At 44.0% G+C, this 23,132-nt stretch overlaps 1 protein-coding gene across 2 annotated transcripts in view; it reads right to left on the reverse strand.

Annotated features, from left to right (window-relative positions):
• The window catches only part of LOC121567819 (phosphatidylinositol 3,4,5-trisphosphate 5-phosphatase 2A), a 42,867-nt gene that overhangs the window by 14,489 nt on the left and 5,246 nt on the right, over positions 1 to 23,132 (reverse strand). For both annotated transcript variants that reach the window (XM_045220122.1, XM_045220119.1), the window contains exons 2-8: positions 15,828 to 15,891; positions 11,185 to 11,329; positions 2,806 to 2,896; positions 1,961 to 2,107; positions 1,758 to 1,848; positions 1,250 to 1,339; positions 479 to 577 (exon numbers count right to left, since the gene is read on the reverse strand). In XM_045220122.1, the coding sequence (XP_045076057.1) occupies positions 479 to 577; positions 1,250 to 1,339; positions 1,758 to 1,848; positions 1,961 to 2,107; positions 2,806 to 2,896; positions 11,185 to 11,329; positions 15,828 to 15,891 (727 nt within the window). The remainder of the gene's footprint in view (positions 1 to 478; positions 578 to 1,249; positions 1,340 to 1,757; positions 1,849 to 1,960; positions 2,108 to 2,805; positions 2,897 to 11,184; positions 11,330 to 15,827; positions 15,892 to 23,132) is intronic.

Below are 23,132 nucleotides of genomic sequence, written 5' to 3' on the forward strand. Positions count from 1 at the left end.
AATGCCTATGTCCTGAACATAGTGAATTGAAATGGACCATGACCCCAGGCAGCCGTTGTGTTTACATCTCTAGAGCGCTAGCTAGCTGAGACGTCCACTTCCTGGTTACTGATAGTGATTATCCTTCCATCACACCCACTCAGTAGTTTTCAACACCACTGAGCACAGCGTTGAGGGCCCTAGTCTGTACACTCTGGTCACATCAGTCATCTAACCATCACATCCTGAGAGAGGGAGGTAGGACCACAGCCATGACGTCACAGAACAGACAAAACCACACATGGAGACAGGCGTCCCACATTCCAGTCTGTTCATTTATCTGACTGGTTACGAGGTATAAAAACACTTCCTAGAGAATCTAGGAATTCCGAGCCACACCCAATGATTGGTCAGCCTGTGGACCAATGGGACAGGGGAGGGGGTGGGGTATACCTCAAAGTGTGTGTGGGTGTGTGTGTGTTTGTGCACGCGCATGTACCTCGAAGGCCTGTACAGGGATGGTTTTGCTGTGGCGTGTGAGAGAAGGAGGAGGAGAGGAGAGAGTGGACCAACTCAAATCCTGCACAGCCTTCAGAGCCTAGAGAGGGAGAGAGAGAGAGAGAGAGAGAGGGGGGAGGGGGGAGAGAAAAATAACATTAGCTACAGGGTTAAGAAACCTGAACCACCACAGTGTAAGGTGTGTAGTTAGAAACATTTCTACTGCTTTCCTGACTTCCTGGTTGTGATGTCACTGATACTTCTTCCCTCTCTCCAGTCCTCCCCTCCCTCCCATCCTCTCCCTCCCCCTCTCGCTCCATCACTCCCCCCTCCATGTGTAGCCTGAACTCTGGGGCCCAGACAGAGGGAAGGGGGGACATAGAAATAGAATGACTATTAGATTATATTTCTATGGAGTTGGGGGTGGGGGTCCTCTCTTTCTCTAACCCCAGCTCAGAGCACACCCACTGGGATACAGCCGCCACCCGCCGCCCCTCATGGCAGACTATCCATCACACGGAGGTGGTTAACTAAACACACTCACTAACAGCTGTGTGTGTGTGTGTGTGTGTATGTGTGTTTGTGTGTTTGTGTGTATGTGTGTATGTGTGTTTGTGTGTATGTGTGTATATGTGTGTGTGTGTGTGTGTGTGTGTGTGTGTGTGTGTATGTGTGTGTGTGTGTGTGTGTGTGTGTGTGTGTGTGTGTGTGTGTGTGTGTGTGTGTGTGTGTGTGTGTGTGTGTGTGTGTGTGTGTGTGTGTGCAGGCTTACCTTCTTCTCTATAGAAGACAGTAGGTCTTTGAGGATAGCCAGTTTAGTGACCAGATTCTCCAACTCCTGATCTCCACCCTGATTCACCGACTACAGAGGAAAACAGACATTGACAAAACCCACTCACACTTACAATCACACACTAGACGCTATGCCATGTGTGTTGTCACATCACATGAGCAACGTTTGAGGGGAAAGGAGGTCTGGCCCTTTAAGACTACATTATCCACAGTGTGTGTGTGTGTGTGTGGTTACAGCGTGACTCTCTCAAGCACAGCTGTCTCCAGGAACTCTTGTTGTTTCTCCCTGGGAGACAAAGAGCTCCTTCCTCATGACCCCCAGTGCACTCAGGAGCACTGTGTGTGTGTGTGTGTGTTCAAGAGGAAACCAAGGTGCGGCATGTCTAAGCTTCCCGTGAGTCATACATCTCCTGCGTGTACACACACACACACACACACACACACACACACACACACACACACACACAAAGATAGAAAAGGTATAGTACCTGCTGTATCATCCTGGACACCATGAAGGAACTCTGTTGGTCAAACACCTTGGACAGGATCTCCAGCCCAGACAGAACCTTATCCACCTCCCTACACACACACACATATGTTTGAGTGTGTATGCATGTGTGTGTGTGTGTGTGTGTCTGTGAGAGCGAGAGAGAACGTTGTGTGGTTGTGTGTGTGTGTGTGTGTGTCTCACCCGTTGAGGCGTTTGCAGGAGGACACCAGTGTCTTGTTGAGGTGTGGCAGAGAGCTGGCTCCCTGTTTGACAGCTTCCAGGTCCAGAGCGTAGCTTCCCTTCAGGTACTCATGGGAAATGGTGCTCAGGCCGTTAGCAGCAGGGGCGCTAAGGTAGGACGGAACAACATCACAATCCGTGTCAACAGAACAGACATGGGTCACACACACACACACACACACACACACACACACACACACACACACACACACACACACACACACACACACACACACACACACACACACACACACACACACACACACACACACACACACACACACACACACACACACACACACACACACACACACACACACACACACACACACACACACTGCATCCTCTCTGAGCTGTGTGGTTTTAAACCAGATTTAGTCTTCCTATCTCAGGAGATGGGGAAGGGGGGGGGTGAAGGGTAGGAGGGAATGAGGGGATAGAAAAGGAGGAGAAGAGGGAAGAGGGAAGAGAGGGGAAGGGTTCTTGAGGGTTGTTCTAAGCTAGGCCCTGAACAGATTTACTGAATCTCTACAACCAGGATCAGTTGGTGGGCAGTTGATCTAATTTAAGACCCACCCTTTACTAGGGCCAGGAGTTTTACCAGGTCACGCAAAATTGTGTGTGTGTGTTCTGTGTATGTGTGTGTTCTGTGTGCGTGTGTTCTGTGTGCGTGTGTTCTGTGTGCGTGTGTGTGTTCGTATGTGTGTTCGTGTTCGTGTGTGTTCGTGTGTGTGTGTTCGTGTGTGTGTGTGTGTGTGTGTGTGTGTGTGTGTGTGTGTGTGTGTGTGTGTGTGTGTGTGTGGTACCTGTCGGTTGGTGTCTCCGGGGCGGAGCCTGTAGGTGGTGTGGAGGTGGAGGCGGAACGAGGAGGAAGGGGCGGCTTCTCATCTTCCCCATCTGACCAATCACATAGAGCGAGAGTTAACACTTGACCAATCAGAGACAGAAAGAGAAAGAAAGAGAGAGATGGAGCAAGAGACAGACAGACAGACAGACAGACAGAGATGGAGAGAGAGATCCCAGAGTCTCTCAGAGCGTTCACAGTCAGCCCACTGATATCCCTATAAGATCACAACACAGTCTACTTGAACAGAACAACACTCAATCATGAGGCATCAAAGCCAAAGGAACTGCACAATATTAAGAAATGCTATAGATGGAAGGAAAGTAGTGTAGAATCCTACCAAAAAACAATTAGGCAACAACAAATTCAATCCCTTTCAGACAACGTCCTGGACAAAGTGTTTCACTGTAATAGGGAAGGTAGAAAACATAAACAGTATATTTGCCCTCTCAGCTTCCCTATCCATTTTATTTTCCCTCAAGCAGACAACCTAAGAAAATAAACAACAATGACAAATGGTTTGATGAAGAATGCAAAAAACAAAGAAAGAAATTGAGAAACCTATCCAACCAAAAACAGAGACCCAGAAGACCTGAGCCTACGCCATCACTATGGTGAATCACTAAAACAGTACAGAAATACACTACCGAAAAAGAAGGAACAGCACTTCAGAAATCAGCTCAATGTAATTGATGAATCCATAGAATCTAACCACTTCTGGGAAAATTGGAACACACTAAACAAACAACACAAAGAATTATCTATCCCAATCTTTTTGGCTCTATAACAGGGGTGTCAAACTCATTTTAGCTCAGGGGCCACATGGAGGAAAATCTATTCCCAAGTGGGCCGGACCGGAAAAATCATGGTATATATATAACTTAAAAACAACAACTTCAGATTGTTTTCTTTGTTTTAATACGATCAACATACAACATAAAGCTGGAGCCTGAGGACAGTGTGTCCAAAATAGTACAAGCACAACATCACTATTAATCATAAAACACGTCAAGTTTATTTGAAAATTCTAAAGAAAAAGAACACACAAACACACAATGCCTCAGTGATTAACATAACTGTTTCACAGATCACAGAACTATATCAGGGTGTCATTTCTCAGGCAGAAATGTAGATAAAAATAATGAAATCCTGTTCCCCAAACAAGTGCAAGAACCACAGAGTCAAAAATAGGTTAAATATACAAATAAAATAAAATCAATTAAAAACAATAGCACATCAACATAAAAACATATAAACATAAAGCTGGAGCCTGAGGACAGTGTCCAAAAGCACAACATCACTATTAGTCATAAAACACCTCAAGTTATTTGAAAGTTCTGAGGACAAAGAACACAAACACACAATGCCTCAGTGATTCACATAAGTATATCACAGATCACAGAACTATATCAGGGTGTCATTTCTCAGGCAGAAATGTAGATAAAAATAATGAAATCCTGTTCCCCAAACAAGTGCAAGAACCACAGAGTCAAGAATAGGTTAAATATACAAATAAAATAAAAACAATTAAAAACAATAGCACATCAACATAAAAACATATAAACATAAAGCTGGAGCCTGAGGACAGTGTCCAAAAGCACAACATCACTATTAATCATAAAACACCTCAAGTTATTTGAAAGTTCTGAGGACAAAGAACACACAAACACACAATGCCTCAGTGATTCACAGAAGTATATCACAGAACTATATCAGGGTGTCATTTCTCAGGCAGAAATGTAGATAAAAATAATGAAATCCTGTTCCCCAAACAAGTGCAAGAACCACAGAGTCAAGAATAGGTTAAATATACAAATAAAATAAAATCAATTAAAAACAATAGCACATCAACATAAAAACATATAAACATAAATCTGAAAGCGTTGCTCAAACTCCGTAACAGTCCCGTTATTTTATCTTTGAACCGCTTCATGTCTGCCACATGTTGGGTCGCGCACATTTTTCAGACAGGGGAAGTGAGCTGCATCACCACCGGCAAGTTGCGTCTCCCACAATGACAGCTTCAACTTGAAAGAACGTATGCTGTCATAATACTGCGTGACAACTTTGTTGCGCCCTTGCAGCTGTTTGTTCAAGTTATTCAGGTGCTCTGTAACATCCACCATAAATGCAAGGTCCTGCATCCATTCTGCGGAATGAAATTCTAACACTGGTTTGCCCTTTTCTTCCATGAACTGTTCAATTTCTCCTCGTAAATCAAAGAAACGCCTCAGCACAGCACCTCGGCTTAACCATCTTACCTCAGTGTGGTATGGCAGGCCATAGATGTGGTCTTTCTCTCTGAGAAGGCTGTCAAACTGACGGTGATTCAGGCTTCTGGATCGGATGAAATTAACAGTTTGGATGACCACCTTCATGACGTTATCCATCTTTAATGACTTGCAACACAAAGCCTCCTGGTGCAAAATACAGTGAAAAGTCAAAAATCACGTCCTCCATTTGCAGATTGCACTTTCTCTCTGAACTTTGTCACAACGCCTGCTTTTTTCCCGATCATTGAGGGCGCACCATCTGTAGCCAGGCTGACAGCGCGGGACCAGTCCACTCCGACCCTGTCCAGCGCGCCGACGAGTGCGGTAAAAATATCAGCTGCTGTCGTTGTATCTGTCATCGGCACCAACTCCACGAACTCCTCGGTGACGGTCAATGTGTCATCAACTCCGCGGATGAAAATGGCCAGTTGTTCAACATCGGTAATGTCTGTGCTTTCATCAATTGCAACCGAAAACGCAATAAATGACTTTACTTTTTGCTTCAACTGGCTGTCCAAATCCACTGAAAGATCGGAAATCCTGTCTGCAACTGTGTTTCTTGTCAGGCTGATATTTGCAAAAGCCTGCCGCTTTTCAGGGCACACAATCTCCGCTGCCTTCATCATGCATGTTTTTACAAATTCACCCTCACTAAATGGTTTTGAAGCCACTGCGATTTCATTAGCAATGAGGTAGCTAGCTTTCACTGCAGCGTCACTGATGTCTCGGCTGTGAGTAAACACAGACTGCTGTTTCTTCAGACCCGCCAACAGTTCATTCACCTTCTCTCATCTCCGCTGTCCTTGAAAGTTGTCATATTTGTCGGCATGAAGACTCACATAGTGGCGACAAAGGTTATATTCTTTCAGCACTGCAACATGCTCTGAACACACCAAACATACAGCTTTCCCATTCAATTCCGTGAATAAATAGGATGACCCTTTTTCTTGGAACACTCTGCACTCTGCGTCCACTTTTCTCTTTTTTGACAGAGACATATTGGGGCAATGAGGGTGCCAAAGCACATAATGTTAAAAGTAGAAGCCGTAATAAATATCGCGGGCAAAACAAAGTAGCTCATTGGCTGCACGTGCTTGACCTACTTGCTCTGCCCCGGTATAAACAGTTTGCTTGCTTAACACAATTGGTATTGCGCCATCCAGTGGACGCAATTGGAACAGCAGTTTATTTTATTGAAAAATTGCAACGCATTTTTATACTTTACAAAATTATTATGATTATTATTATTATTTATTTTTTAAATCATCTCGCGGGCCGGATTAAACCCGTTTGCGGGCCTGATCCGGCCCGTGGGCCGGACGTTTGACACCCCTGCTCTATAACAAAGAACAAACAGCAAAAACATGATCAATTACAAATGTTAGAATATACATGATCAATTACAAATCTTAGAATCAGCTATTAAAAGACTACCAGAACCCACTGGATTCTCCAATTACATTGAATGAACTACAGTTCAAAATACAAACCCTCCAACCCAAAAAGGCCGGTGGTGTTGATGGTATCCTCAATGAAATTATAAAATATACAGACCACAAATTCCAATTGGCTATACTTAACCTCTTTAACATCATATTCAGCTCTGGCATCTTCCCCAATATTTGGAAGCAAGGACTGATCACCCCAATCCACAAAAGTGGAGACAAATTTGAACCCAATAACTATCGTGGGATATGCGTCAACAGCAACCTTGGGAAAATCCTCTGCATTATCATTAACAGCAGACGTGTACATTTCCTCAGTGAAAACAATGTACTGAGCAAATGTCAAATTGGCTTTTAACCAAATTACCGTACGACAGACCACGTATTCACCCTGCACACCCTAATTGACAAACAAACAAAACAAAGGCAAAGTCTTCTCATGCTTTGTTGATTTCAAAAAAGCTTTTGACTCAATTTGGCATGAGGGCCTGCTATACGAATTGATGGAAAGTGGGGTTGGGGGAAAAACATACAACATTATAAAATCCATGTACACAAACAACAAGTGTGCAGTTAAAAAGGCAAAAACCACACATTTCTTTCCTTAGGGCCGTGGGGTGAGACAGGGATGCAGCTTGAGCCCCACCCTCTTCAACGTATACAGTGCCTTGACTTTTTCCACATTTTGTTACGTTACAGCCTTATTCTAAAATGGATATAAAAAAAACAATCCTCAGCAATCTACACACAATACCCCATAATAACAAAGTGAAAACAGGTTTTTAGAAATTTCTGCATATTTATTAACAATATAAAACATAAATACCTTATTTACATAAGTATTCAGACCATTTGCAATGAGACTCAAAAACTGAGCTCAGGTGCATCCTGTTTCCATTGATCATCATTGAGATGTTTCTACAACTTGATTGGAGTCCATCTGTGGTAAATTCAATTGATTGGACATGATTTGGAAAGGCACACACCTGTCTATACAGTGGGGAGAACAAGTATTTGATACACTGCTGATTTTGCAGGTTTTCCTACTTACAAAGCATGTAGAGGTCTGTAATTTTTATCATAGGTACATTTCAACTGTGAGAGACGGAATCTAAAACAAAAATCTAGAAAATCACATTGTATGATTTTTAAGTAATGAATTTGCATTTTATTGCATGACATAAGTATTTGATACATCAGAAAAGCAGAACTTAATATTTGGTACAGAAACCTTTGTTTGCAATTAGAGATCATACGTTTCCTGTAGGTATTGACCAGGTTTGCACACACTGCAGAAGGGATTTTGGCCCACTCCTCCATACAGACCTTCTCCAGATCCTTCAGGTTTCGGGGCTGTCGCTGGGCAATACGGACTTTCAGCTCCCTCCAAAGATTTTCTATTGGGTTCAGGTCTGGAGACTGGCTAGGCCACTCCAGGACCTTGAGATGCTTCTTACGGAGCCTCTCCTTAGTTGCCCTGGCTGTGTGTTTCGGGTCGTTGTCATGCTGGAAGACCCAGCCACGACCCATCTTCAATGCTCTTACTGAGGGAAGGAGGTTGTTGGCCAAGATCTTGCGATACATGGCCCCATCCATCCCCCCCTCAATACGGTGCAGTCCTGTCCCCTTTGCAGAAAAGCATCCCCAAAGAATGATGTTTCCACCTCCATGCTTCACGGTTGGGATGGTGTTCTTGGGGTTGTACTCATACTTCTTCTTCCTCCAAACACGGCGAGTGGAGTTTAGACCAAAAAGCTTTATTTTTGTCTCATCAGACCACATGACCTTCTCCCATTCCTCCTCTGGATCATCCAGATGGTGATTGGCAAACTTCAGACGGGCCTGGACATGCGCTGGCTTGAGCAGGGGGACCTTGCGTGCGCTGCAGGATTTTAATCCATGACGGCGTAGTGTGTTACTAATGGTTTTCTTTGAGACTGTGGTCCCAGCTCTCTTCAGGTCATTGACCAGGTCCTGCCGTGTAGTTCTGTGCTGATCCCTCACCTTCCTCATGATCATTGATGCCCCACGAGGTGAGATCTTGCATGGAGCCCCAGACCGAGGGTGATTGACCGTCATCTTGAACTTCTAATAATTGCGCCAACAGTTGTTGCCTTCTCAACAAGCTGCTTGCCTATTGTCCTGTAGCCCTGTAGCCCATCCCAGCCTTGTGCAGGTCTACAATTTTATCCCTGATGTCCTTACACAGCTCTCTGGTCTTGGCCATTGTGGAGAGGTTGGAGTGTGTTTGATTGAGTGTGTGGACAGGTGTCTTTTATACAGGTAACGAGTTCAAACAGGTGCAGTTAATACAGGTAATGAGTGGAAAACAGGAGGTCTTCTTAAAGAAAAACTAACAGGTCTGTGAGAGACGGAATTCTTACTGGTTGGTAGGTGATCAAATACTTATGTCATGCAATAAAATGCAAATTAATTACTTAAAAATCATACAATGTGATTTTCAGGATTTTTGTTTTAGATTCCGTCTCTCACAGTTGGAAGTGTACCTATGATACAAATTACAGACCTCTACATGCTTTGTAAGTAGGAAAACCTGCAAAATCGGCAGTGTATCAAATACTTGTTCTCCCCACTGTATAAGGTCCCACAGTTGACAGTGCATGTCAGAGCAAAAACCAAGCCATGAGGTCGAAGGAATTGTCCGTAAAACTCCGAGACAGGATTGTGTCGAGGCACAGATCTGGGGAAGGGTACCAAAAAATGTCTGCAGCATTGAAGGTCCCCAAGAACACAGTGGCCTAGTGAAGGTCCCTAAGAACAAGTTTGGAACCACCAAGACTTTTCCTAGAGCTGGCCGCCCCGGCCAAACGGGCAATCGGGGGAGAAGGGCCTTGGTCAGGGAAGTGACCAAGATCCCGATGGTCACCCTGACAGAGCTTTAGAGTTCCTCTGTGGAGATGGGAGAACCTTCCAGAAGGACAACCATCTCTGCAGCACTCCACCAATCAGGCCTTTATGGTAGAGTGGCCAGATGGAGGTAAAAGGCACATGACAGCCCGCTTTGAGTTTGCCAAAAGGCACCTAAAGACTCTCAGACCATGAGAAACAAGATCCTCTAATCTGATGAAACCAAGATTGAACACTTTGGCCTGAATGCCTGAATGCCAAGCATCACTTCTGGAGGAAACCTGGCACCATCCCTACGGTGAAGCATGGTGGCGGCAGACTCAAGTCTGTAATCGCTGCCAAAGGTGCTTCAACAAAGTACAGACTAAAGGGTCTGAATACTTATGTAAATGTGATATTTCCGTTTTAAAAAAATGATAAATTAGCAAACATTTCTAAAATCCTGTTTTTGCTTTGTCATTATGGGTATTGTATGCAGATTGATTAGGGAAAAAATTATTTAATCAATTTTAGAATAAGGCCGTAACCTAACAAAATGTGGAAAAGGTCAAGGGGTCTGAATACTTTCCGTAGGCACTGTATATCAACGAATTGGCGAGGGCACTAGAACAATCTGCAGCACCCGGCCTCACCCTACTAGAATCTGAAGTCAAATGTCTACTGTTTGCTGATGATCTGGTGTTTCTGTACCCAACCAAGGAGGGCCTACAGCAGGACCTAGATCTTCTGCACAGATTCTGTCAGACCTGGGCCCTGACAGTAAATCTCAATAAGACATAAATAATGGTGTTCCAACAAAAAGGTCTAGTTGCCAGGATCACAAATACAAATTTCATCTAGACACCATTGCCCTAGAGCACACAAAAAACTATACCTACCTCGGCCTAAACATCAACACCACAGGTAACTTCCACAAAGCTGTAAACTATCTGAGACAAGGCAAGATGGGCCTTCTACGCCATCAAAAGGAACATAACATTTGACATCCCAATTAGGATCTGGCAAAAAATAATTGAATCAGTTATAGAACCCATTGCCCTTTATGGTTGTGAGGTCTGGGGTCCGCTCACTAACCAAGAATTCACAAAATGGAACAAACACCCTATTGAGACTCTGCATGCAGAATTCTGCAAAAATATCCTCAGTGTACGACGTAAAACACCAAATGATGCATGCAGAGCAGAATTAGGCTGATACCCGCTAATTATCACAACCACCTAAAAGGAAGCAATTCCCAAACCTTCCATAACAAAGCCATCACCTACAGAGAGATTAACGTAGAGAGTGTCCCCTAAACAAGCTGGTCATGGGGCTCTGTTCACAAACACAAACAGACTCCACAGAGCCCCAGGACAGCAACAGCAACACAATTAGACCCAACCAAATCATGAGAAAACAAACAGATAATTACATGACACATTGGAAAGAACTTAACAAAAAACAAAGCAAACTGGAATGCTATTTGGCCCTAAACAGAGAGTACACAGTGGCAGAATACCTGACCACTGTGACTGACCCAAAATTAAGGAAAGCATTGGCTATGTACAGACTCAGTGAGCATAGCCTTGCTATTGAGAAAGGCAGACCTGGCTCAAGAGAAAACAGGCTATATGCACACTGCCCACAAAATGAGGTGGAAACTGAGCTGCACTTCTTAACCTCCTGCCAAATGTATGACCATATTAAAAGACACATATTTCCCTCAGATTACACAGACCCACAAAGAATTCCAAAACAAAACCATTTTGAGTGTACCTGAGTAGTCCCTGTCCTCTGGGATGCTCTCCTCTCTGTCTACAGGGTACAGTAGAGTGCTGACCAGTCCCTGGCTGGGCTGGAGGTACAACAGGACCAGCTCTGGGAGGGTCTTAAACCGCTTAGGCTGCACCCCCTGAGACGTCTGGGAGAGGGGGAGAGGGAGAGAGGGGGAGAGGAGCGCGAGGGAGAGAGGGGGAGAGGAGCGCGAGAGAGAGAGAGAAAGAAAGAGTGGGCACTTCAAAGAAAAACACTTGTGCAGAGACACAGCACACTCTGCACAGCACGTTCAGAATAAAGCTGGGTAGGTAGGTAGGTAGTAGATTGGTAGGTAGGTAGGTAGTAGATTGGTAGGTAGGTAGGTAGTAGATTGGTAGGTAGGTAGGTAGTAGATTGGTAGGTAGTAGATTGGTAGGTAGTAGATTGGTAGGTAGGTAGGTAGTAGATTGGTAGGTAGGTAGGTAGTAGATTGGTAGGTAGGTAGGTAGTAGATTGGTAGGTAGGTAGGTAGTAGATTGGTAGGTAGTAGATTGGTAGGTAGTAGATTGGTAGGTAGGTAGGTAGTAGATTGGTAGGTAGGTAGGGTAGTAGATTGGTAGGTAGGTAGGTAGGTAGGTAGGTAGGTAGGTAGGTAGGTAGGTAGGTGATTGGTAGGTAGGTAGGTGGGTGATTGGTGGTAGGTAGGTAGGTGATTGGTGGTGGTAGGTAAGTAGGTAGGGTAGTAGAATGGTAGGTAGGCAGGTAGTAGATTGCTAGGTAGGTAAGTAGTAGATTGTAGGTAGGTAGGTAGTAGGTTGGTAGATAGGTAGTAGATTGGTAGGTAGGCAGGTAGTAGATGGCTAGGTAGGTAAGTAGTAGGTTGGTAGGTAGGTAGGCAGTAGATTGGTAGGTAGGTAGGTAGGTAGGTAGAAGAGTAGGTAGTAGATTGGTAGGTAGGTAGGTAGTAGATTGGTAGGTAGGTAGGTAGTAGATTGGTAGGTAGGTAGGTAGTAGATTGGTAGGTAGGTAGGTAGTAGATTGGTAGGTAGGTAGGTAGTAGATTGGTAGGTAGTAGATTGGTAGGTAGGTAGGTAGTAGATTGGTAGGTAGGTAGGTAGGTAGGTAGGTAGGTAGGTAGGTAGGTAGGTAGGTAGGTAGGTAGGTAGGTAGGTAGGTAGGTAGGTAGGTGATTGGTAGGTAGGTAGGTGGGTGATTGGTAGGTAGGTAGGTAGGTGATTGGTAGGTAGGTAGGTAAGTAGGTAGGTAGTAGAATGGTAGGTAGGCAGGTAGTAGATTGCTAGGTAGGTAAGTAGTAGATTGTAGGTAGGTAGGTAGGTAGGTAGGTAGTAGGTTGGTAGATAGGTAGTAGATTGGTAGGTAGGCAGGTAGTAGATGGCTAGGTAGGTAAGTAGTAGGTTGGTAGGTAGGTAGGCAGTAGATTGGTAGGTAGGTAGGTAGGTAGGTAGAAGAGTAGGTAGTAGATTGGTAGGTAGTAGATTGGTAGGTAGTAGATTGGTAGGTAGTAGATTGGTAGGTAGGTAGGTATTAGATTGGTAGGTAGGTAGGTAGTAGATTGGTAGGTAGTAGATTGGTAGGTAGGTGATTGGTAGGTAGGTGATTGGTAGGTAGGTAGGTGAGTGATTGGTAGGTAGGTAGGTAGGTAGGTAGGCAGGTAGTAGATTGCTAGGTAGGTAAGTAGTAGATTGTAGGTAGGTAGGTAGGTGGTAGGTTGGTAGATAGGTAGTAGATTGGTAGGTAAGCAGGTAGTAGATTGGTAGGTAGGTAGGTAGTAGATTGGTAGGTAGGTGGGTAGTAGATTGGTAGATAGGTAGAAGAGTAGGTGGTAGAATGGTAGGTAAGTAATAGATTGGTAGGTAGGTAGGTATGCAGGTAGATTGGTAGGTAGTAGACTGGTAGGTAGGTAGGTAGGTAGTAGATTGGTAGGTAGATTGGTAGGCAGGTAGTAGATTGCTAGGTAGGTAGGTCGGTGATGGTAGGTAGGTAGGTAGTAGATTGGTAGGTAGGTAGGTAGGTAGTAGATTGTTAGGTAGTTTGGCAGTAGATTGGTAGTTAGGCAGTAGATTGGTAGGTAGGTAGGAGATTGGTAGGTAGGTAGGTAGTAGATTGGTAGGTAGGTAGGTAGGTAGGTAGTAGATTGGTAGGTAGGTGGGTAGGTAGGTAGGTAGGTGGGAGTAGATTGGTGGGTGGGTAGTAGATTGGTGGGTAGGTGGTAGGTAGGTAGGGGTGGGTAGGTGGTAGGTAGGTAGGTAGGTAGGTAGGTAGGTAGGTAGGTAGGTAGGTAGGTGATTGGTAGGTAGGTAGGTATTAGATTGGTAGGTAGGTAGGTAGTAGATTGGTAGGTAGGTAGGTAGTAGATTGGTAGGTAGGTACAGTTGAAGTCGAAAGTTTACATATAGTGGGGGAAAAAAGTATTTAGTCAGCCACCAATTGTGCAAGTTCTCCCACTTAAAAAGATGAGAGAGGCCTGTAATTTTCATCATAGGTACACGTCAACTATGACAGACAAAATGAGGAAAAAAAATCCAGAAAATCACATTGAAGGATTTTTAATGAATTTATTTGCAAATTATGGTGGAAAATAAGTATTTGGTCAATAACAAAAGTTTCTCAATACTTTGTTATATACCCTTTGTTGGCAATGACACAGGTCAAACGTTTTCTGTAAGTCTTCACAAGGTTTTCACACACTGTTGCTGGTATTTTGGCCCATTCCTCCACGCAGATCTCCTTTAGAGCAGTGATGGTTTTGGGGCTGTCGCTGGGCAACACAGACTTTCAACTCCCTCCAAAGATTTTCTATGGGGTTGAGATCTGGAGACTGGCTAGGCCACTCCAGGACCTTGAAATGCTTCTTACGAAGCCACTCCTTCGTTGCCCGGGCGGTGTGTTTGGGATCATTGTCATGCTGAAAGACCCAGCCACGTTTCATCTTCAATGCCCTTGCTGATGGAAGGAGGTTTTCACTCAAAATCTCACGATACATGGCCCCATTCATTATTTCCTTTACACCGATCAGTCGTCCTGGTCCCTTTGCAGAAAAACAGCCCCAAAGCATGATGTTTCCACCCCCATGCTTCACAGTAGGTATGGTGTTCTTTGGATGCAACTCAGCATTCTTTGTCCTCCAAACACGACTGAGTTGAGTTTTTACCAAAAAGTTCTATTTTGGTTTCATCTGACCATATGACATTCTCCCAATCCTCTTCTGGATCATCCAAATGCACTCTAGCAAACTTCAGACGGGCCTGGACATGTACTGGCTTAAGCAGGGTGACACGTCTGGCACTGCAGTATTTGAGTCCCTGGCGGCGTAGTGTGTTACTGATGGTAGGCTTTGTTACTTTGGTCCCAGCTCTCTGCAGGTCATTCACTAGGTCCCCCGTGTGGTTCTGGGATTTTTGCTCACCGTTCTTGTGATCATTTTGACCCCACGGGGTGAGATCTTGCGTGGAGCCCCAGATCGAGGGAGATTATCAGTGGTCTTGTATGTCTTCCATTTCCTAATAATTGCTCCCACAGTTGATTTCTTCAAACCAAGCTGCTTACCTATTGCAGATTCAGTCTTCCCAGCCTGGTGCAGGTCTACAATTTTGTTTCTGTTGTCCTTTGACAGCTCTTTGGTCTTGGCCATAGTGGAGTTTGGAGTGTGACTGTTTGAGGTTGTGGACAGGTGTCTTTTATACTGATAACAAGTTCAAACAGGTGCCATTAATACAGGTAACGAGTGGAGGACAGAGGAGCCTCTTAAAGAAGAAGTTACAGGTCTGTGAGAGCCAGAAATCTTGCTTGTGTGTAGGTGACCAAATACTTATTTTCCACCATAATTTGCAAATAAATTCATAAAAATGTGATTTTCTGGAGAAAAAAATTCTCAATTTGTCTGTCATAGTTGACGTGTACCTATGATGAAAATTACAGGCCTCTCATCTTTTTAAGTGGGAGAACTTGCACAATTGGTGGCTGACTAAATACTTATTTTCCCCACTGTAGGTAGGTAGGTCTTGGTAGCTCAGAGCGTCAGAGTGGGCACAATCACTTTCTGTTCATTGATATTTGTGGGTGGGAGAGTGGGTGCAGGGTTTACAAGAGGCCCTCAGCTGTGAACGGGTGGGGAGCCTGGCAGCCACATTGACTCTGTTTCAGTGACGTTTAATTGAACTGAAGCCTTGGTAAACCAGATGACTTGGTGAAGCGAAACTAAAGTATAACAGAGCAATCAGTATGGATTTCAGGCAAGGGACCAGGAGTGTGGGGGGGGGGGGGTATTATGGTATTTGAGTGTGTGTGTGTGTGTGTGTGTGTTGCGGGGGGGATTGGTGACTCCCCCAGCTGCTAGACGCAGAGCACAAAGAGGCTGCTGTGTGTGTGTGTGCATGCGTGTGTGTGAGCTCAGAGCCAAAACAAGCACCAGAGCCTGCCAGTTCCTACTGATCCAAACACACATACAAGTACCGTACACACACAGCATATACACACAGCATACACACACAGCATATACACACAGAACACACACACTAGTATAAATTCCACAGATATAGACATACATACAAACAGTTACATCCATAGTGCTAGATATGCATAGAAAAATACCAACTCACACCCATTGGTGTGTGTGTGTGTGTGGAGGGGGTGTATAGTGGTACCTGGACTGCCAAGAATCCCTCTTCATCTGGGAGGACCCTATAGGTGTGGACATGCTTCTGAAACCTAGAGAGAGTGAGGGAGAAGAGAGAGGGAGGGAGAAGAGAGAGGGAGGGAGAGAGAAGGATGTATAGAGGTATGGAGAGAAGAGAGAGAGAGAGAATGGCATTAGTACTGTCATGGAGACCACAGAAATTACATATTCCCTGCAAAGTGTGTGTGTGTGTGTGTGTGTGTGTGTGTGTGTGTCATGGGGATTTGGGGGGAGTTTCAACCTGTTGCTGTCTGTCAAACTCCGTGAACATGGCATTAGTGCTGCTAGAACTTACACTCACCTCTCTCTCACCCCTACACACAACGGCAAGGAAAGGTAGAAAACATATTTGTCAGTCAAAGTTTGCTGTAGTGTGTGTCTCTATGCTGCAATGTTGTCTATGCAAAACATCCCAGTTTGCCCTCATTTTGCATACGGCCTAATTGGCCAACATCAGTGCCCGACCTCACTAATGCTCGTGGCTGAATGGAAGCAAGTCCCTTCAGTAATGTTCCAACATCTAGTGGAAAGCCTTCCCAGAAGAGTAGAGGCTGTTATAGTAGTAAAGGGGGGACCAACTCCACATTAGTGTCCATGATTTTGGAATGAGATATTCAACGAGCAGGTGTTCACATACTTTTGGTCATGTAGTGAAGGTGTTCCTCTTGTCCAGGTGGGAGAGGGCAGTGTGGAGTGCAATAGAGATAGCGTCATCTGTGGATCTGTTGGGGCGGTGTGTGAATTGGAGTGGGTCCAGGGTTTCTGGGATGATGGTGTTGATTTGAGCCACGACCAGTCTTTTCATAGCTACAGCTGTGAGTGCTACGGGGCGATAGTCATTTAGACAGGTTAACTTGGCGTTCTTGGGTACAGGGACTATGGTGGTCTGCTTGAAACATGTAGGTATTACTCTGGCTCAGGGAGAGGTTGAAAATGTCAGTGAAGACACTTGCCAGCTGGTCCTGGTAATCCATCTGGCCCCGCGGCCTTGTGAATGTTAACCTTACTCACATCGGCTACGGAGAGCGTTGTTTCTCTTTGCTTATTTGAGCTGTTCTTGTCATAATATGGACTTGGTATTTTACCAAATAGGGCTATCTTCTGTATATCCCCCCCTTACCTTGTCACAACACAACTGATTGGCTCAAACGCATTAAGAAGGAAAGAAATTCCACAAATTAACTTTTAAGAAGGCACACCTGTTAATTGAAATGCATTCCATCATGAAGCTGGTTGTGAGAATGCCAAGAGTGTGCAAAGCTGTCATCAAGGCAAAGGGTGGCTATTTGAAGAATCTCAAATATAAAATATATTTTGATTTGTTTAACACGTTTTTGGTTACTACATGATTTCATATGTGTTATTTCATAGTGTTAATGTCTTCACTATTATTCTACAATGTAAATAATAGGACAAATAAAGAAAAACCGTTGAATGAGTAGGTGTGTCCAAACTTTTGACTGGTACTGTATATATATTTTTCATTAGTAGTATATCTACTAATCTTACTGTTGTCACTGTTTTTCCCCATTGTTTTTGTGTATCACTTCGCTTTGGTAACATTGGCCTTGTCCTTAAAGACAATAAAGCTTATTAAACATGACTATGAGAGAGAGAGAGAGAGCGAGAGCGAGAGCGAGAGCGAGAGCGAGAGCGAGAGCGAGAGCGAGAGCGAGAGAGAAACACTGTAGCGTATGTAAAGAATATATATGCTAATAATACATGTATATTTAAAACATTGTTATTCTCTTGAAACTTTTTGTGTGTGTTAATGTCTGATTGTTTTTGTCTTTGTTTAGTTTATTGTTTATTTCATTTGCTTTGGCAATGTAAACACATTTCCCAATAAAGCCCCTTTGAGTTGAATTAAGAGAGAGGAGAGGAGAGAGAGGAGAGGAGAGGAGAGAGAGGAGAGGAGAGAGAGGAGAGGAGAGGAGAGAGAGGAGAGGAGAGGAGAGAGAGGAGAGGAGAGGAGAGAGAGAGACCTCTGCCTACATGTCAGTACTTTCTTCTCTCCCTGAGCGTAAAGCAGTAGGTATATTATATATAGTGGGGAGAACAAGTATTTGATACACTGCCGATTTTGCAGGTTTTCCTACTTACAAAGCATGTAGAGGTCTGTCATTTTTTATCATAGGTACACTTCAACTGTGAGAGACGGAATCTAAAACAAAAATCCAGAAAATCATATTGTATGATTTTTAAGTAATTAATTTGCATTTTATTGCATGACATAAGTATTTGATCACCTACCAACCAGTAAGAATTCCGGCTCTCACAGACATGTTCGTTTTTCTTTAAGAAGCCCTCCTGTTCTCCACTCATTACCTGTATTAACTGCACCTGTTTGAACTCGTTACCTGTATAAAAGACACCTGTCCACACACTCAATCAAACAGACTCCAACCTCTCCACAATGGCCAAGACCAGAGAGCTGTGTAAGGACATCAGGGATAAAATTGTAGACCTGCACAAGGCTGGGATGGGCTACAGGACAATAGGCAAGTAGCTTGGTGAGAAGGCAACAACTGTTGGCGCAATTCTTAGAAAATGGAAGAAGTTCAAGATGATGGTCAATCACCCTCTGTCTGGGGCTCCATGCAAGATCTCACCTCATGGGGCATCAATGATCATGAGGAAGGTGAGGGATCAGCCCAGAACTACACGGCAGGACCTGGTGAATGACCTGAAGAGAGCTGGGACCACAGTCTCAAAGAAAACCATTAGTAACACACTACGCCGTCATGGATTAAAATCCTGCAGCGCACGCAAGGTCCCCCTGCTCAAGCCAGCGCATGTCCAGGCCCGTCTGAAGTTTACCAATGACCATCTGGATGATCCAGAGGAGGAATGGGAGAAGGTCATGTGGTCTGATGAGACAAAAATAGAGCTTTTTGGTCTAAACTCTACTCGCCGTATTTGGAGGAAGAAGAAGGATGAGTACAACCCCAAGAACACCATCCCAACCGTGAAACATGGAGGTGGAAACATCATTCTTTGGGGATGCTTTTCTGCAAAGGGGACAGGACGACTGCACCGTATTGAGGGGAGGATTGATGGGGCCATGTATCGCGAGATCTTGGCCAACAACCTCCTTCCCTCAGTAAGAGCATTGAAGATGGGTCGTCGCTGGGTCTTCCAGCATGACAACGACCCGAAACACACAGCCAGGGCAACTAAGGAGAGGCTCCGTAAGAAGCATCTCAAGGTCCTGGAGTGGCCTAGCCAGTCTCCAGACCTGAACCCAATAGAACATCTTTGGAGGGAGCTGAAAGTCCGTATTGCCCAGCGACAGCCCCGAAACCTGAAGGATCTGGAGAAGGTCTGTATGGAGGAGTGGGCCAAAATCCCTTCTGCAGTGTGTAAAAACCTGGTCAAGACCTACAGGAAATGTATGATCTCTGTAATTGCAAACAAAGGTTTCTGTACCAAATATTAAGTTCTGCTTTTCTGATGTATCAAATACATACAGTGGGGGAAAAAAGTATTTAGTCAGCCACCAATTGTGCATGTTCTCCCACTTAAAAAGATGAGAGAGGCCTGTAATTTTCATCATAGGTACACGTCAACTATGACAGACAAATTGAGAAGAAAAAAATCCAGAAAATCACATTGTAGGATTTTTAATGAATTTATTTGCAAATTATGGTGGAAAATAAGTATTTGGTCACCTACAAACAAGCAAGATTTCTGGCTCTCACAGACCTGCAACTTCTTCTTTAAGAGGCTCCTATGTCCTCCACTCGTTACCTGTATTAATGGCACCTGTTTGAACTTGTCATCAGTATAAAAGACACCTGTCCACAACCTCAAACAGTCACACTCCAAACTCCACTATGGCCAAGACCAAAGAGCTGTCAAAGGACACCAGAAACAAAATTGTAGACCTGCACCAGGCTGGGAAGACTGAATCTGCAATAGGTAAGCAGCTTGGTTTGAAGAAATCAACTGTGGGAGCAATTATTAGGAAATGGAAGACATACAAGACCACTGATAATCTCCCTCGATCTGGGGCTCCACGCAAGATCTCACCCCGTGGGGTCAAAATGATCACAAGAACGGTGAGCAAACATCCCAGAACCACACGGGGGACCTAGTGAATGACCTGCAGAGAGCTGGGACCAAAGTAACAAAGCCTATCATCAGTAACACACTACGCCGCCAGGGACTCAAATCCTGCAGTGCCAGACGTGTCCCCCTGCTTAAGCCAGTACATGTCCAGGCCCGTCTGAAGTTTGCTAGAGTGCATTTGGATGATCCAGAAGAGGATTGGGAGAATGTCATATGGTCAGATGAAACCAAAATAGAACTTTTTGGTAAAAACTCAACTCGTCGTGTTTGGAGGACAAAGAATGCTGAGTTGCATCCAAAGAACACCATACCTACTGTGAAGCATGGGGGTGGAAACATCATGCTTTGGGGCTGTTTTTCTGCAAAGGGACCAGGACGACTGATCGGTGTAAAGGAAATAATGAATGGGGCCATGTATCGTGAGATTTTGAGTGAAAACCTCCTTCCATCAGCAAGGGCATTGAAGATGAAACGTGGCTGGGTCTTTCAGCATGACAATGATCCCAAACACACCGCCCGGGCAACGAAGGAGTGGCTTCGTAAGAAGCATTTCAAGGTCCTGGAGTGGCCTAGCCAGTCTCCAGATCTCAACCCCATAGAAAATCTTTGGAGGGAGTTGAAAGTCCGTGTTGCCCAGCGACAGCCCCAAAACATCACTGCTCTAGAGGAGATCTGCATGGAGGAATGGGCCAAAATACCAGCAACAGTGTGTGAAAACCTTGTGAAGACTTACAGAAAACGGTTGACCTGTGTCATTTCCAACAAAGGGTATATAACAAAGTATTGAGAAACTTTTGTTATTGACCAAATACTTATTTTCCACCATAATTTGCAAATAAATTCATTAAAAATCCTACAATGTGATTTTCTGGATTTTTTTTCTCATTTTGTCTGTCATAGTTGACGTGTACCTATGATGAAAATTACAGGCCTCTCATCTTTTTAAGTGGGAGAACTTGCACAATTGGTGGCTGACTAAATACTTTTTTCCCCCACTGTATGTCATGCAATAAAATGCAAACTAATTACTTAAAAATCATACAATGTGATTTTCTGGATTTATGTATTAGATTCCGTCTCTCACAGTTGAAGTGTACCTATGATAAAAATTACAGACCTCTACATGCTTTGTAAGTAGGAAAACCTGCAAAATCGGCAGTGTTTCAAATACTTGTTCTCCCCACTGTATGTATCCATAGCTAGATGTCTACAGGAAAGTTTGGCTGCTACCACCTCTCCAGTTCTTTCACATCACACAGTTTGTTGACGAATAAAGAACAAACACTGAACATGTGACCTAAACATAACACACTCAGAGAGGAAACAAAAATACTTTGATCTGAATCACAGACTATTCCAACCACCCACACCCACCCACCCACACACCCACCCACCCACCCACCCATACACACACACAGCAGTAAGGGTGAGCCACAAGGCTGGGTCAACTGTTCTGTTTTTAGCGTTTTTATATAGATTTTTTTCCATGCTACTTCTGGCGGTGACACGGGTATGGGGGAGAGGAACTCACACTCCAAAACAAGCTGAGATGTTTGAAACACACACAATCCTCCATGGTATGTGTGCATGTGTGAGTGGTGGAGAGGAGTTAATCAGAGATCTCTTCCTGCTCTGATCTCAGAGGGCAGTTAGCTGCTGTAGAACCCTGCTATTGGGTAAATCCCATTGTTCCTGTAGCAACACTCAACTATACCAGGAATACAACTTGAGACACTGCATGCAGAATTCTGCAAAAATATCCTCTGTGTACAACATAAAACACCAAATAATGCATGCAGAGCACAATTAGGCCGATACCCGCTAATTATCAAAATCCAGAAAAGAGCCATTAAATTCTACAACCACCTAAAAGGAAGCGATTCCCAAACCTTCCATAACAAAGCCATCACCTACAGAAAGATGAACCTGGAGAAGAGTCCCCTAAGCAAGCTGGTCCTGGGGCTCTGTTCACAAACAGACCCCACAGAGCCCCAGGACAGCAACACAATTAGACCCAACCAAATCATGAGAAAACAAAAAGAAAATTACTTGACACATTGGAAAGAATCAACAAAAAAACAGAGCAAACTAGAATGCTATTTGGCCCTAAACAGAGAGTACACAGTGGCAGAATACCTGACCACTGTGACTGACCCAAACTTATGGAAAGCTTTGACTATGTACAGACTCAGTGAGCATGGCCTTGCTATTGAGAAAGGCTGCCGTAGGCAGACTTTTCTCTCAAGAGAAGACAGGCTATGTGCACACTGCCCACAACATGAGGTGGAAACTGAGCTGCACTTCCTAACCTCCTGCCAAATGTATGACCATATTACAGACACATATTTCCCTCAGAATACACAGACCCATAAAGAATTTGAAAACAAATCCAATCTTCATAAACTCCTATACAGTTGAAGTCGGAAGTTTACATACACTTAGGTTGGAGTCATTAAAACTCGTTTTTCAACCACTCCACAAATTTCTTGTTAACTATAGTTTTGGCAAGTCGGTTAGGACATCTACTTTGTGCATGACACAAGTAATTTTTCCAACAATTGTTTACAGACAGATTATTTTACTTATAATTCACTGTATTACAACTCCAGCGGGTGAGAAGTTTACATACACTAAGTTGACTGTGCCTTTAAACAGCTTGGAAAATTCCAGAATATGATGTCATGGCTTTAGAAGCTTCTGATAGGCTAATTTACATCATTTGAGTCAATTGGAGGTGTACCTGTGGATGTATTTCAAGGCCTAACTTCAAACTCAGTGCCTCTTTGCTTGACATCATGGGAAAATCAAAAGACCTCATAAAAAAAATTGTAGACCTCCACAAGTCTGGTTCATCCTTGGGAGCAATTTCCAAATGCCTGAAGGTACCACGTTCACCTGTACAAACAATAGTGTGTAAGTATAAACACCATGGGAATTACTTAAAAATCATACAATGTAGATTTTCTGGAAATTACAGACCTCTACATGCTTTGTAAGTAGGAAAACCTGCAAAATCGGCAGTGTATCAAATACTTGTTCTCCCCACTGTATATCCACAATAAAACGAGTCCTATATCGACATAACTTGAAAGGCCGCTCAGCAAGGAAGAAGCCACTGCTCCAAAATCGCCATAAAAAAGCCAGACTACGGTTTGCAACTGCACATGGGGACAAAGATCGTACTTTTTGGAGAAATGTCCTC

This window comes from Coregonus clupeaformis, chromosome 6 (assembly GCF_020615455.1).
Source record: "Coregonus clupeaformis isolate EN_2021a chromosome 6, ASM2061545v1, whole genome shotgun sequence".
Classification (NCBI taxonomy): domain Eukaryota; kingdom Metazoa; phylum Chordata; class Actinopteri; order Salmoniformes; family Salmonidae; genus Coregonus; species Coregonus clupeaformis.